Source organism: Sorex fumeus, unplaced genomic scaffold (genome assembly GCF_029834395.1).
Source record: "Sorex fumeus unplaced genomic scaffold, SorFum_2.1 ptg000009l, whole genome shotgun sequence".
NCBI lineage: Eukaryota > Metazoa > Chordata > Mammalia > Eulipotyphla > Soricidae > Sorex > Sorex fumeus.
The window spans coordinates 11,905,670-11,921,969 of NW_026606066.1; the positions used below are offsets into that span (position 1 = coordinate 11,905,670).

Genomic DNA, 16,300 nt, shown 5'->3' on the forward strand with positions numbered 1-16,300 from the left:
TTTTCCTCACAGGGCTGGGCGAGGGCTTGGGAGCTGGACACCCGCCCTCGGCTGGTGGCGGCCGCCGGTTTGGGTTTTTTTTTTTCTTCCCCCAGTCCGGGTGAGGAGGGTGCCCCTGAGGGTGGGCCGGGAATGTCACGAGTGAGGTGTCGGGGGCACAGGGCATCGAAGGCGCTGGGGAGGGGCAGGCTGCTGCCGGGCCGGCCTCGCCTGGGCAGGAAGGACCGTGGCCAGTCCCTTCGATGGCGCTGAGGACGGGGCCCGCGACGGGTCGCCCGGCTGCGGGACTCGCGGACTTCGGGGGAGTTCTTTTCGTAAGGTGGCCCGGCGGGGGGCGGGGGTCGGGGTCGGAGTCGGGTTGGGGGCGGGGGCGGAGGCGGAGGCGGAGGTGGGGCTCGCTCGGCGGAGGGGAGACCTGTTGGCGTGCGGAGTGCAAAAGATGGAAGGCTCGAGGCGGAGGACGCCCCCTCGCCGTGTGGAAACTGCGTAGTGCGGTGGAACGCGGAGGGGACGGCGCGGAACCGGGCTCCTCCCGGCGGCCTCGCCCCCACCTGTCTGCGTCGCGGACTAGGATGAGGAAGTGCAGTAAATGTGTCCCGGCGGGTGGCACTCCTCCAAGTGAGAAACTCGAAGGAGGGCTCGCCCGGGTGGCGTGGGGTGGGGTGGGGTGGGGTGGGGTGGGGGCAGCTCCGAGTCGTGGCTGGCGGGCTGAACGCGGAGAGGAGGCCGGGGAGTGGGGGGGGGGGGGGGCGGGGTGGTGAGGAACGAGATGGCTGAAATCTTACTCACTCGAGAAACTTTTGATTGGGGCCGGGGATGGGGGTCTGTGAGAAGTAGGAGAGGAGGCCGGGAAAGGTGGAAGTAGCCTTTTTCACCGTCTCTGAACTCGGGGTGGGGGGTGGGGGTCGCGCTCCCCACTTGGGCTTAAGGCCTTCTCAGGCCCTGAGACAAAGGGGAGGGGTCGGTGGGGTGGCTGTTGGCGAGGGTCTGCAGCTTTCGCCACCGAATGGGTGCACGTCCTGGGCCCATGCTCCCGACATTCCACGCTGGGAATTTTCTCTGGGGCCATTCTCCTCCTAGTCTCATCCTACCTAATCTCTTGCCTTCCTGCTCCCATAACGCCTGAGCTGTAATATTAGGCCCTTTGCACGCCCCTGTGTTGTGTTGTGTTGTGTTGTGTTTTTTTTTCCCCCCCCTTCACGATCCTGCGGTTTCTGGTCAGAACTGAGAGTAAAGTAAGAGTAATGGTGGATTTTTGAGTAAAGATAAAATAAGAGTAAGGTAAGAATAAAGATTTTTTTTTTTGGATTGAAGAATCAAACAGTATATAGTTAAGTGGCTAGATTGTTGTTGTTCCCAGGTCCACAGAATTGTTCCTTGAGAAGTCGGGTATCCCAACTCCGCAGTTTTTCAACTGTATTTGGTGGAACAGAAGTGTTTTAGGTGTTAAAACGATCAGAAAGTCTAGTAGTGAGCCTTAATTTTGCCGTCCTTACAGAACGCCCCAGATTCACTGCAGTAGCAAAGCAGGTAATTCCTAGAGATGAGCTAAGGCTCAAATTATGTGGAATGTGTAGCAGTTAACAACGCTGGGTTCATAATACTTGGAGAGTTAATTTTAAGTGGGTATTTGAATTGTTATTCAGGGTTCAGGTGTTTATATTCACTTAATCTTTTTTTTTTATTCTACCTGGAAAAGTCATCAGCCCTCAGAATACTGACTACTTCTACACAAGAATATATGTTTCATACCAGAACAAACTCTTCTTTGTCCTAAATTTTATCACATTCACTCAAGCCTGATGGTATATGTATATGTATAGTAATCTATGTAATCTATGTATTGTTAGATTTTTCCCCAAAGTTGCATTCTGGGCCAGACTATTCAATAAAAATAAACATTTCTTCTTAGGTACAAGATTGACTTTCTATCCAATAGGCAGCTAAGTCACAAAGATGCCTCTATACTACACAGATGGTCACAGACACATTCTGTATGAAGATAGGAGATAATAAGATGTACCTAAAAGTCATCCATGATATTCTGAAAGACATTTTTTCAAATCAGCTCCATATCCATATCTGATATTTGTAATTCCTGACCAGGACTAGGTATGGCTCCAAACCAAAACACAATTGCCCCCCCCCTTTTAATATATTTGAAGAAACAAGTAACATATTATTAATTGAATTTTAACAATTTTTGTGTTATGATTAGATTAGTGGTGCCTATATAAGAAAGCTTTATAGAATTGTATGCCCTCCACAACTCAGTTTAGTCTAATGACTAATGTAGAACCATTGTTAGGTTTGTTTAAGTATAATGTTTTGGGAGCACAGAGAAAGAATGCTTAATCTTGGGGTATAATTTTTTTTATTGTGCTTAATGCTTGAACTGAGATGTTCAGAGGAAGAAATTTGTAGCTAACTGCAAAGTCATGGTATCATGGCTTTAGACTTAACAGTTTGTTACCAATAGCTAAAACAAATTGAATGGAATGTGGAACATGGCATGAAAGACCTGTACTGTTTAAGAAAATGTTCTATGCTGTTTGGAGTAGAGATCACTATTGTGCCCCTAAACCAAATAATTATTTTTATATTATTTTTGTTGATACATCTTTCTGTTAATTGTCAGTAATAAGTGGAAAATGCCCAAGTGAAATGCAGAACTTATATTAAACCTGATTTTTAAACAACAGATTTAAAAACTAATGAATCTTTTAACAGTTAATCAAAAACTGATCACATTAGAATTGCTTTTTAAGATTGGGTATGACTTCAAGTTCCTAAAATCTCGAATTTGCTAGAGCAAAATTTCTTTACGTTGAAAAACCATTGACCTTCTCATATATCATTATTTTACAAAACTTGCCTTTAATATGATAACTCTAAAAAGTGAAGGGGTGGGAGGTAAGTTTATAGTTTGACAGTTCGACTGGGGGTTAATCTTCATTGGTCTGAATTTTCAGTTTTTTTGGTCTGGTCTGGACTCATGAGCAAAGCTGGTTTTTCTTGCTCTGAGATACATTGATAGCTCTACTGGTTAGACTAGATAAGTTGAACGCCTGGTTATAAAATCATCAGCTCCACGCCCATTTTTGTCAACAGCTTTAAAGGAGGACAAATTTTGAATCTTGAAAAGTAATTCTTTTTTTCCCCATTATCATTGATGTTTCTCACTTTAATAAAAAAAAAAAGCCCTGAAAAGATAACTCTTGGTGAGTTATTTATTTGAAATTTATACTAAAATTTAGCACTTAAAACTGTATGAGAACAGCTTATCTCAAGAAGTACTGAGGTTAGTGTAGACTTAAACTTAACATCATAGACTTCTGCTGTTTTTTCAGAATTGAGTATATTTTTGTGTCTTAAATATTTGTCAGCTAAAAGCACCTCAAAATCTAGTGGGTTAAAATTGCTATTTACTTTTTTTTTTTTTACAGTTCTGTGCACCAATTGGGCAAATCATGTTTTGCCTGGGCTCACTCATGTATAAGCATTCAGCTGGAGGATATCTCAGTCTTGTAGGTCCAATATGGCATTGCTCATGTCTAGCAGTTGGTGTTTGTTAACATTTAGGATTTGCTCCATTTGTTTTTTTGTTTTGTTTTGTTTTGTTTTTTTTTTTTAATGACATGGGAGGTTGGCTGGGGGAAATCTCAAGACAGCAGTTGAGAAGTTGAGAGTGAAATGAAAGTTATTAAGACTTACTGCTTTGCAAATCTCATGTCACTTACACGGTATTCTCGTGGGTCAAAATAAGTTCCACAATACTAGTGCATATTCAGGGAATGGGACATAAGATTCTACCTCTTCCTTGGTGGACCAGCAGCTGCAGGATGCAAAGAAATATGCATATGTGAATTAGTAGCTATTGTTTATAATTAATTACAGATTGTTCAGTATACTTTAAGAAGAGGCATTCTTCATGATGATATGATTGATATTTACTTTAAAATTGACAAGATAGTGGGAGGCACAAGGAGAGTACAATGGGTACAGTGCTTTGTCATGCATGCTGCCAACCTGGGTTGATCCCCAGCATCTCGTATAGTCCTCAGCCTGCCAGGAGTGAACCCTGAGCACAGTACCAGAAAGTAAGCCCAGAGTGAAGACTGGTGTGGCCCAGAAACTCCTCCCTCCCCCCCCCCCCCCCCGGAAATAAAGGTCATGATTATTGTTGGGGATAGTTGGTTAGTACATGGAAACTCATTATCTCCACTCCGCCCCAAAAGGTGGCTTCTTCCCCTAGCTATGCTGGGCTTACTCCTGACTCTGCACTCAGGAATTTTATTACTGGTAGGGCTGAAGACTGTGCTGCGGGGCTGGAGCAATAGCACAGCAGGTAGGGCGTTTGCCTTGTACAGGGCCGACCCGGGTTCAATTCCCAGCATCCCATATGGTCCCCTGAGCACCGCCAGGGGTAATTCCTGAGTGCGAGCCAGGAGTAATCCCTGTGCATTGCCAGGTGTGACCCGAAAAGGAAAAGGAAAAAAAAACCTGAGGTGCTGGGTGTGAATCAGGCTGAGTCAGGTGCATGCAAGGCAAACACCCTACCCACTGTACTATCACTGACCCAGAAGATCATTATCTTGGTATTTGTAAACGTTTGAAGTTTTTCATAGGAAAAAAGAATTGAGTCATGCAATTTGTTTGTTTGGGGGCACTCCAGTCTGTTCAGGGTTTACTCTGGCTCTGACTTCAGAGATCACTCCTGGTTGGCTCAGAGGACCATTTGCGGTATTCAGAATCACTCTATCCTCTCTACTATTTTTATGTGATAAGCCTTCTTACACATGCAAGAAGAGGGCCCGGGTTCTAGACATAGCACCCTGAGCAATATTGGGTATAGTCTCCAGCCTCACTGGTTATGATCCCCCCGAGAACAATTCTAATAAGTAATTTTTTTTAATCCAGGTATACAATATTAATGTATCTTCCCCTTCCCCCCCCCCCCCCCATTTTTTGTTTTTCTTAGGTCACTGTCACTGTCCTCCCGTTGTTCATCGATTTGCTCGAGCGGGCACCAGTAACATCTCACAACAAATTGTGAGACTTGTTACTATTTTTTGGTATATTGAATATGTCACAGGTAGCTTGCCAGGCTTAGCCGTGCAGGCGAGATATTCTCAGTAGATTGCCGGAGTCTCCGAGAGGGGCGGAGCAATTGAACCCGGGTCAGCTGCATGCACTAGTTACCCTCCTTTACATAAATCTGTAATTATTTAAAAATTTTGTAGGACCGAGAAAATTTCGCAAAAGCTGAAGCAAATAATCAGCATGTGGGAGCCCCAGATTCTAATCCTAACACTGCAGAGGACGCCCCCCAGCACCCATCATGGTTCTGGGTAACCCTCAGATATAGAATGTGACTCATAATTCCATCTCCTAACGCCCCCAAATTAACTCTAGTTTTTTTACTATGTGTTAAAGATATTTTAGATACTTTAATTAAAAAGTCAATGGAATATATAATTATTTGTGAGAAAAATATTTTTTGTTCTAATATTAATGGCTAGATTTTTTTCTGAATACATAATGTGTATTTGCAAGGCTAACAAGGCAGCTGTGGAATAGACAGTTAATCCCCATTTATAGGTGTAGACCTTGAACATTAGTCACAAGTAAAGAGCAAAGCTTATTTGCCCTTTCAGCTATCAAGTTTCTGCACATAGTATAATTGAGCTAAAAATTGAAATGCTTGCGTAACCGCAGTTTTGTTTTAGAAAAATAAACTATTAATGAATATATCTAATATGAAGGAAAATAAGGAGTTTCGTTGTTAATATGGGTGGCAGCTTTTTTTAGGTTTTTTTTGTTTATTTGTGACTATGTGATTCTTAACAAATCCTAAACAGATCTTTGTAGTAATGGGACACAGTAATATGAAAGGATAGATAACTGTTTCAGAGATCTCTTTATAAGCAACAAAAATCTTTTCAGCATTACACTGCTATTTCTCTGCTCTTAGGATTTAGTAGCTTTCCAAATTTGGTAAAGAAAAGCTCCAAGCCCTATTTGGTAGGCAGTTTGCTACAGCTCATAGATAGCTTTACTCTCCAGTAGAATAATTGATAGAATGTCTTTGCTGCACATGTTTTTCCAGTTGAGTTTTTCATACTGCCCCAAATTCTAATTGTGCATAATTAACAGGTGAAAGGAGCACTAAGACAACCAGTAAAAAGTACAAAGTAAACTGAAGGCTAGGCGGTGACTTTTATATATAGGGGAAGTATGTAGACCACTGTGTAATGCTTGACTAAAAGATAAGCTTGCCTAGACTCAGTTTTCTGTTTTAGAAAAGTAAACAATATATTTAATACAAAGGATAATAGGGGGCATTTTAATTATTGCAGCATAATTAATATGCCAGCCTAACCAGCCTTCCTGTATTTAAAAAGCTATTACAGAATATGCTTCTGGACCACTTCTGGGATCTACAAATGATTTTTCTTTTCATGTTTGGTTTTGGTTTTGTGACACCTGATTGTGACTCCATGGTTCATTACTTGTGAACCATGCTGTGCTAGGCTCCATTCTGCAAAGTATTTACTTCAGTCCTTTAGTTATCTCCCAGCCCTCAATCTTATTTTTTAAACCAGTTCATCTTGATTTGGATTCTTACACTCAACTCAATGGCAAAAAAAGAAAACAACCAAAATCCACGAGTGATTGTACTTCATCAATACTCTAAATCCTCATACATCCTACTCTCTAATTATTAAAGTAAAATTTTTGTACTTGAGTTATACTTGCCCTTTTTTCTCTACCTTGATCCTTGTGTTGGAGACATTATCGTTAATAACTTGTTAATGCTAACTTAACTTGGAGGTTTTAATTGTTTCAGGATCTTTTGTAACTCCCAAGCCCATAACCTATAGAAAGTTTCTTCTCATAATTCCAGAAAAGCATAAAATTAATATATTAATCAGTTATTAAGACTAGGCAAAACAAGGTAGATGGGTGGATTACTGGTTTCCCTTTGAAAGATCTATTTGGTATGTTTCTGGGATACTTATGGGAAATAATACATTTTTTGGTGATTAAAAAAAGCTTCAGTGATTTAGCCTTAATGTTTCAGGCAAACTTTACTACACACTTGATCACTGGGCAGTTGCACCCTTCACTAAAGTGCAGAGTTGTAGAAGTGGATTTTGCTTGGTTGTGGCACATAAGACACACCTGGCTATGGATTCGGGTAGAGACCACTTGTGGAGATGGCAGAGGCTTGTATTGGTCTAAGATCTCGAGCAACAGATGGGCTATTCTTCTACCCTTCTAATGGCCTGAGATCTTCAAATATCAGTGCAGAATCCTGGCTGAATGTGGGTTTCCTACTTCTTAGGAACAGCTAATCCCATCTTGTTCTTATGCAGAATATGGAACATGCTCAAGTTCTCTTAAACATACGTAGGCCTGCGTTCTCATGCAAAGCGAAGAGATTCCTATCTTCTGTTCTCTCCAGTCTTTTCTGGAGGGGAAAATGGAGGACTCCCTTTGTGTTACTCTGCCCAGCAATGTGAGCCTATTAGTTTAGTACTCAGATCTGGCAGTACTGTGTTCCTTATGCTCATCAGGTCTGATGGTTATTATGGTATTGGGGATAGAACTTTTGGCCTCAAGCATGTAAAATACAACATTTCAGCTTTTTGAGCTAGCCTTCAACCCCTGAACTAATTCTTAAGAGCATTCAAAGGAGACAGGTGGGTAATATCTTCTGTTAATTCTCACAGAATTTATGTTTTGTGGGGGAGGGGGAGAGGCTTACTCCTGGCAGTGCTCCATGCTAGGGAACACACTGTACTCAACTGCATGCAAAGCATGCCCTTTACTCCCATACAGTTTCTTTGGCCCGCAAACATAAGTTTAATAATGAAATTAAGTATTTCAAGTAGGAGATCCAGGAGGACTCTGATGAAAGTGCCTATTGTGCAAGAGTGTGTTCATGTGTTCTATTCCCAGTGCTACTGACATAGGCCTAATGTTGTCCCTCTGCTGTGTGTACTCTTGGTGCAGCAAAATGTGTTATTTTTGATGCAGTTGTGTAGGTACCAACTAAAGTGTGTGATTGCTAACTAGCACTATGGCCAGTTGTTCTTTTACCAGGATCAACGATATGTGCACCCCCTGTCCCAAGTCATAACAATAAGAACAAAAGAAAAGGGTAGGGAGGAATTTCTCAAGGGGACTGGATTGGGGATAATTTAGTTGTTGGAGTCCCTGGACCTACCTGCCTATATGTTAAGTATAGTCCTGGAGTCACCACCACCAAGATGTGTGAGCCCTATCATTAAAATGTGGGAGCCTCCAGAAACACTGAAATTAAGTGTTACAAGCACCATAACCAAGTATCCTAAGAGTTGGGTCTTCAGTCATCACAAAAAGGGAGAGGAAATGCAGGGAAAATGGAGGTGGCAGGGGTACGGGGGTTGCTCTGGGAATTTCAAGGGACCAGGTATGACACAATTTTGAAGAGCACATGCGCTTCTTGTGTAGAGTTTGATCTCTGGCGTGGAGTGACTCCTGAGCAAAACCAAATATGGTTGCCCGGGTGCCACAGCAACAAAAATGAAAAATTCATGGTGTTAGCAAGACTTAAAACCAAGTGCAAAATTCATTATGTACATTTGTCATCAACTGGGGAAAATGCACTGGTGGTATTTTACAAACAGAGCTTGACTGCCCAACTGTAGAATCAAATCTAAAGAAATACAGTTTTTTAAAAGTCCCATAGTCTAGTGTGCCTGGGAGAATCAGGCTCAGCCAGAAACCTGGTGCCTGGAACCATGCATATGTCCATCCCGTCCCCCGTCCCCCCCCCCCCAAAAAAAAAACTAAGATCATTTAATGACCAGTGAGGAAAGATGGTACATATGAACTTTTTTGAGTGTGCTGTACTTCATAATGCTTAACTAAAAAGTCGTCACTAGGCTTCCAGTATCTTTTCCTTGCTACTATGTTTTGTTTTTCTTGGGTATACTTTCTCCCCCATAGCATTTTTAACTAAGTCATGTTGACGTCTGTGTAGTTCTTTACCAGACTACATCCTTGGTACTCTGAATATGTTCATTGTTGGTCCTCGTCAGAATTCATAAATGCTGAGTACATATTAACCAACTAAAAACTTGACTGATTTTGAAAATGTCTTGTTTATACCTTCTAAATCGGTAGCTTTTTAAGAACAGCAAGTTTTAATTTTTTAACCATTTTTACGCTTTTGACCTACAACTTACGCAACCAAATTATGTAAGATTTTTTGTACCACCTACATTGTCAGAATTCAATCAATTTATGTAGAGGAGTCACCAAAAATAGTTTTATGCAGTATAAATAATAGCTCTCTTGAGGACTCTGCCTCTTTGCCATCTCCTAAGAGATTTGTTTTGAACAGATTTCCTATTAGGTTAATCTTGTTCTGCAAGTAAAAATTGTGTACAAATTTACTCTTAAGAGGTATGATTAAGAAGCATTTGATTTAAAATAGTTCTAGTCTTAAAACATTTTGTCACCTTGTTTAAATCTTCAGAACACAAAATCATTCAGTATTTTTATGGCCATATTTATGGATAAATGGACAGTTCTACTTCCTTTGGTCTATTTCTCCTATTGTATGCCTTTTTTTAAATGTTCTGTTTTTAATTTATCTCTTCCTAATAAAAGGCATGTTAAAAGCTGAAGATTAGAAAGATTTCTCTTCTTTGTCAAACCAGGCTACTTTTAAGAAGCAAAGCTGTCACTGTCACTGTCCTCCCGTTGTTCATCAGTTTTCTTGAGCGGGCCCAGTAACATCTCCAGTGTGAGACTTTGTTGTTACTGTGTTTGACATATTGGATACGTCACGGGGAACTTGCCAGGCTTTGCCTTGCGGGCGAGATATTCTTGGTAGCTTGCTGGGCTCTCCGAGAGGGGCAGAGGAATCGAACCTGGTTTGGCTGGGCTGGCTGCATGGAAGGCAAACGCCCTACCACTGTGCTATTGCTCCAGTCCAGAACTATTAATAAGTGCCCTGAGAAAATGAACATAATTTAGAACTTTTCTGGTCATAGAGACTCTGCTGGACAACCAGGAAATAAGATCCACTTTAAAGAAAACAGTAGTACTTAATCTTATTCCTGTCCCACTTTCATGGAAAGGAAGGCAGCCTCCCTTCAGTTTTTAGTTGTTCCAGTTTTTTAGTGATGTGTTTGTTATTCCAAGATTTTTCAGTTTTAAATGTGTTGAATCAACAGCCTTTGTTTACCCCCACATCTCCATCCCCTAGGATGTTTTTGGTTAAAATTGATTTGGTATAATTAATTTACGTTTTTACAGCTGTATAAATATTCACCCGAACACAATTATACCTCCTTTCTTATTTTTTTTCCAATTCATAATTTCATCCACATGATTTCTTCCCTCCTCCCCTGTTCCCTCCCCTCATGTTCAGTCTGGATCAGTTGCTGTCTATGGTTTCTACATAACCTTTGTAACTATTACCTGGATTATAATTCTATTTGTTATGTGTAGATAACAGTAACTCTTGGCATGCACTGAAAAATGCGGAGTGAAAATTTGAAAAGTATTCTGACTTTTGAGAATGGAAGATACAAAGACAGAAAAAAAATTATAGCATGATGTTACACATAGTATGAATTCTTAAAAGAACAAATGAAGGAAAATGCTTGTTTCATGATCAGAAATTGGATAGGGAATGCATGCTTAACAATCACAGAAGTGTATGAGAGAATACTTGAGGAATGTGGGGGAGATTTGATTTAAGTATTTGAACAGTGGTAGATAAAAATAATACTTAGTGAAACATCCAGAATTTTTAGTAGTAAAATTGTAAATGTAAAACAGTAATATGGAAATTGTACAAATATACTATTAAGAGGTACGAATAGGAAACATTATATTTAATAGTTCTAGAGTTCTTAAACAATTTTGTCATACTGTTTAAATCCTCAGAACACAAAATCATTCACCACAAAAATTCACATTGCTAGAAAGGCCCAGAATAGAAGAAAACAAATTTCAATTCTCCATCCTACTTTTATCACCTTTACTCCCAGTAGGGAACCTTTGAACTTCAACGAGTGTTGAAGCCTTGTAGAATAGGGGTGACGACTTGGTTATGGTTATCGGGCTTGATATGTTTGATTTGCTTGGTTGATTCTTGATTCGAACTGACAATTGAGGATTAACAACCTAAGGTTGCATGCTTTTGCCCATGGCAATTAATCAAAATTTGCATTCCACAGGAACCTTAAACATGGAGTCCAAACCATCTCGGATTCCAAGAAGAATTTCTGTTCAACCCTCCAGCTCTTTAAGTGCTCGAATGATGTCTGGAAACAGAGGTAGTAGTTTAAATGATACCGTATATCACCCACGAGACTCTTCATTTAGACTGGATTCTGAATATCAGGTAACCATTTAATTTGGAATATATATGCACAGTCCCCATTTAAAAATCCTTGGATCCAAATTTATGAATTAAAAGGATTAGTGGAAATTGAATGTTTATTTAAATTTTTCTTCTCAAATACCTTTTTTTAAATTATGCTGGTCACTCTGGTGGCCTTGTTGATTCAACCAAACCTAAGTTCTTTCTCTTTAACATCACTCTTACTTCTTGGATTATTCTGCATGTACACAAAGCATTGTGGAATAATAGTTGTTAGGTGTTTCTTATTGTGTTGTTTTAGAGTATTGCTTCAAAGTACTTTGCATTTAAAGAGGTAGATGGTTTTCAATTAACTGCCCTTTGGGAAAGTCACACTATTCAAGAACTCTTTAAAAAATGTGTGGGTTTTGAGTACTAGGTTGTTGGGTTTTGAACTACCCTCATAGTTGCACAAAGTATTTATAGCCTCAGGACCCCTGAGCAATGCTTGGGAAACTCTCCTCCAAACGATGACAAGATTATTTTCATAGTTAATAATAAATGCCCTAATTCATATGTGTATCAAGCTACCCTTAGGTAAGCCTTTGGACTTAACAGCACTTGTGATTTGAAATGACATAACTTTTATGATAGGCTGAAAAGGATAAGTATCAAGACATAATTTGTTGGTTTAATGCAGTATATCCTGTACACATATCGTATTTAAATTTATTCATTATTGACTGAATAGCTACTTAGGTCATGTGATTTATTAGTCTAATATTTAATTGAATCTAAAAGTAAATTTCTGGAGGATTGGGATTTTTGTGTATGTTGTTGCTGATGATTAAAATTTCTAAATCTTAAAAACATGTAGTTAAGTAGACTATATAGCAATCTGATTTTAAAATATTTACAGTTATAAGCATTTTGTATAAATTATAAGAGACTGGGATAAATAAGATATTCCTCTAAAATGCCCCTAATCTACAACCCACTTTATATGAACTATTCTTAAATGTTGAACAGTTTCTTTTATAAGTTAAAATTTTTTTGTTTACCAGAGGGTGCATCACATATTTTACTGTAGCACTGTCCTTCCATTGTTCATCAGTTTGCTCGAGCAGGCCCAGTTACGTCTCCATTGTGAGACTCGTTACTGTGTTTGGCATATCGAATATGTCACGAGGAGCTTGCCAGGCTTTGCCGTGCGGGGAGGATACTCTTGGTAGCTTGCCGGGCTCTCCGAGAGGGGTGGAGGAATTGAATCGGGCTTGGCCGCGTGCAAGGCAAACGCCCTACCTGCTGTGCTACTGCCACTCCAGCTCTGTGCTATTGAAAAAAATTTTTTTTAATTTTTAAAAATTCAGCTACGTTGTTCCCACCAAAAAATCTAATGATGAAAAATTTCAGCATTTTGGCATGTCAACACCATCTCCCAGGCTGTTTCCTTGAAGCCAGACACAGCCAATTCCCCTTTATCAGAATACACATAGCATTTTGTGCCTGTGAAACTGAAAATCAACTGCCCGTCATGTTTGCCACTTTCCACCACACAGAGAGCCACGAGGTGGGGGGTGGAAGTGGGGGGGGTGGTCCTGATGGTTCCCCATGAGAGAATCCCAAACACAGGGCCCACATTAAAGCCTCAGATTAAAGCTCCCAACTCACAGCCCAGACCCTAAGCCCCATCATGGAATTCAATCAGAGCCCATAGAGCACCCCGTCAGGGAGTCCCATCCGAGTCCTATATAGGAACCCATCATAGAGCCCCAGTTAGAGCCCCCCCCCCCCCCGGGTCACACATATTTTACATCCTATACAAATGTTTTGAAGACTTAATAAGACTTAATTTTAATAAGTACAAGCTATTTTTCTCTGTTGCCTTTATAAAACTTGGGCTGCTCATGTTTGTCAGATTTTTCAGAGCTAACTAGTGAGGAGCTGGAGCGATAGCACAGTGGTAGGGCGTTTGCCTTGCACACAGCCAACATGGCCGACCCGGGTTTGATACCTCCGCGCCCTCTCAGAGAGCCCAGCAAGCTACCGAGAGTATCTCGCCCATACGGCAAAGCCTGGCAAGCTCTCCGTGATGTATTCGATATGCCAAACACAGTAACAAGAAGTTTCACGATGGAGACGTTACTGGGCCCGCTCGAGCAAATCGATGAACAACGGGAGGACTGTGACCGTGAACTAGTAAGGAACATAGATTCTCGTATTGCCTCAACTGGAGGGAGTTAAATATTTGGTTTTCTGGGCAAATTACTTTACATCCTTCTCATTTTTCATATAATTTAGTCAGTAATTGCCTTTCTTGCTGCATGATATACACTACATCAGTGTTAAGACTTATTTTTTAGCTTAACTGTTTTGAGACCATTCCTCAGCTTTTTTTAATTTGTTTTTGTTTGGGGGCCATACCCTAAGGTACTCAGGGGTTGCTCCTAGTTCAGCACACAGGTATCAATCCTGGCAAATTTAGTTTAGTGGACCTTTTGGGATGCTGGGAATCAAACCTGGGTCAGCTACCTGCAAGAAGCATAGGCTGGAGTCTTGTTTGCACCCCATCCTCCTAGTTTTTTAATATCAATCATTTTATATCATTTATATTATAGTTAAATCTCAGCATAAAAATTATTTTGTTTAAATTTAATTCTGTTTTGTATTTTGGGAAATGATAGCATTTTAAATCATAACTCAGTTGTTAATCGTTTTGCTTTGTTTTAAAATTTGACTTAGAAATGGAAACAATTTTTACTTGAGGAAAGTAATTTTATTTCTGCTTTTTTTCTTGTGTAAAATGGTGAAAACAGTAGCTTTTTCATTAAGCAGTTAGTAAGATTAACTGAACAGTATGGAACATCAGAGTTCAAATATCATTTATTTCAGGCATTTAGAACAGCCTGGAACATTAGAGTTCAAATATCATTTATTGTAATTGTTACAATTACTTTTGTTATTTTGCAGCTTTGCTTTGGTTTATATAATTGATCCTTGTGATATAGTATGTTATCACAGTATTTAAATTGCATGTGGCAAGGTTTTATTTAATCTTAAGAGAGGCCTGAAAGATAGTACAGCAGGTGGGACAGTTGCTATGCACGCAGCTGACCTGGTTTCAGTCCCCAGCACCCCATGTTTTCTGCTTTTCCCTGCTCTCTTCCCCTAGCATACCAGGAGTAAGACTTGAGTACTCCCAGTGTGATCCCCAGCCAAAAAATAAACATTAAGATTGCTCAACTTTGTAGTGCATTTAATGAATAAAACCTTTAAATATAAACAGGAGCATAGTTTTTTCCCCACTTGTATTATGTATCATACTCCTGGCAGGCTCTGGGGACTACATGGGTGCCAAGAATTGAACCTGGGTCGGCTTTGTGCAATGCAAGTATTCAGTGCAACTATCACTTTGCCCCCTCTCCCTCCTTTACCCCCCCTTTAATAGTACAGACACTTGTCATTCCATACGTTACACATTGTTTAAAGTTAAGAATCTAAGACTTCTAAGTAGCACTGTTTCCTTAAGAAGGTATAGATTCTAAGTTACGAATATTGAGTTTTCTAAATATGTTTTCATTCTCTGCCTTTTGTAAGCTTGCCTGCTTCTGTTAGTAATCTTGTGGGTATTTGTTACTCATCTTAAATTTTTGTTATAAATTGGTTGAAAACTGTAAACATCTTTTTGATAAATGTAAGTAGTTTTAAGTAGCTTGATATTAAAAGTTAAATTTGTGTAGGCCTCTGAATATGTGATCAATTTTATTACTTTTAATATATTGTTCTGTATCTTCATTTAAGGAACCCCTTTTCTCTTGCTTTAGTGTGAAAGATGGTTTTTTCTTTTGATTTTTTTGTCTTTTTTTTTGAGCCATATCCAGCTGTGATCAAGTGCAAAAGTTAGAGTCCTGGCCTCCAGCATATAAACATGTATTCAGACTGTTAAACTGTCTCTCTGGGCACAAGTTAGTGTACTTTTAAAGTAATGTAAAATGAAACTTTCTATAGGAGTCTATTAGGTTATTATAGAATGAATATTGTTATTTTCTATAGGAGTCTATTAGGTTATTATAGAATGAATATTGTTATTTTGCATTGTGTAGTTGAAAGACCCTTTGTTTTTGTTATGAGGGAATTTTTTCCTTATTTACTGCAAGAAAACATACGTGTATATATATTCAAAAGGAAAATTGTTAATGGCATCAAGGAAAATATTATATGCTGGAAGTCGGTCAAGGTTGTTACAGTGCTAGGCATTCATAAGACTTACAGTATGTTGGGGAAAGGTGGGCTGAATTAACCATGCTTAGGGTTCTTGGATCACTCCCAGTGTCACTCAGTTAACTAGTGTCAGTAGAACTGTTTAATACTAGGGCCTGAGAGTACAGTGCAACTTGGATCCATGCCTTAAAAGCATGTACCCCCAACCCCTGGAAATTTTCCCAACACAAAGCCTAGAGTACTTTTTCGTGTTTGTGTTTGTTTTTGTTTTTTAGGGGTGAGGGCACACCCTCTTAGTATCCCTGGTAGTTTTCAGGGAACCATGTTCCTGGAACCCAGCCAGTCATCTGCATACAAATAAAGTGCCTTAACCCATGTCATATCTCTTTAGCATTGTCCAGTAAGATTTGCCAGACAGCAGGGAGGTACTGTTGCTGTGAAACTGATAATAACCAGATAATCTCTTAACTCTTGAACCCTCATGAAACTTACTGTTACCAATTCCAGTTCTTCTGTAGTATTGATTTTTTTTTTTCTGTGTCCTGTAGAGTTCTACTCTAGTCAAATATTAAACATCTAATCCCATGCTACCCAAAGTGGGCATTATTCTGCCCAGATGAGGTTTGCTAGAGTGACCAGGGGATCTATAGAATATTTTGTTCCTTCTCTTACAGTAGATTTCCAGAGGAGTGCCAGATGATTTCTTTTTTT

General features: G+C 39.8%; 1 protein-coding gene across 4 annotated transcripts in view; it reads left to right on the top strand.

Moving 5' to 3' along the window:
• Positions 1-16,300, top strand: part of MARCHF7 (membrane associated ring-CH-type finger 7) — a 43,855-nt gene that overhangs the window by 387 nt on the left and 27,168 nt on the right. For 3 of the 4 annotated variants that reach the window (XM_056110178.1, XM_056110177.1, XM_056110175.1), the window contains exon 2: positions 11,244-11,410. In XM_056110178.1, coding sequence (XP_055966153.1) covers positions 11,255-11,410 — 156 coding nt within the window. In that variant the 5' untranslated portion in view covers positions 11,244-11,254. Of the gene's footprint in view, positions 1-291; positions 315-11,243; positions 11,411-16,300 lie in introns of those variants that run through there. The other variant, XM_056110176.1, reaches the window with a different exon arrangement.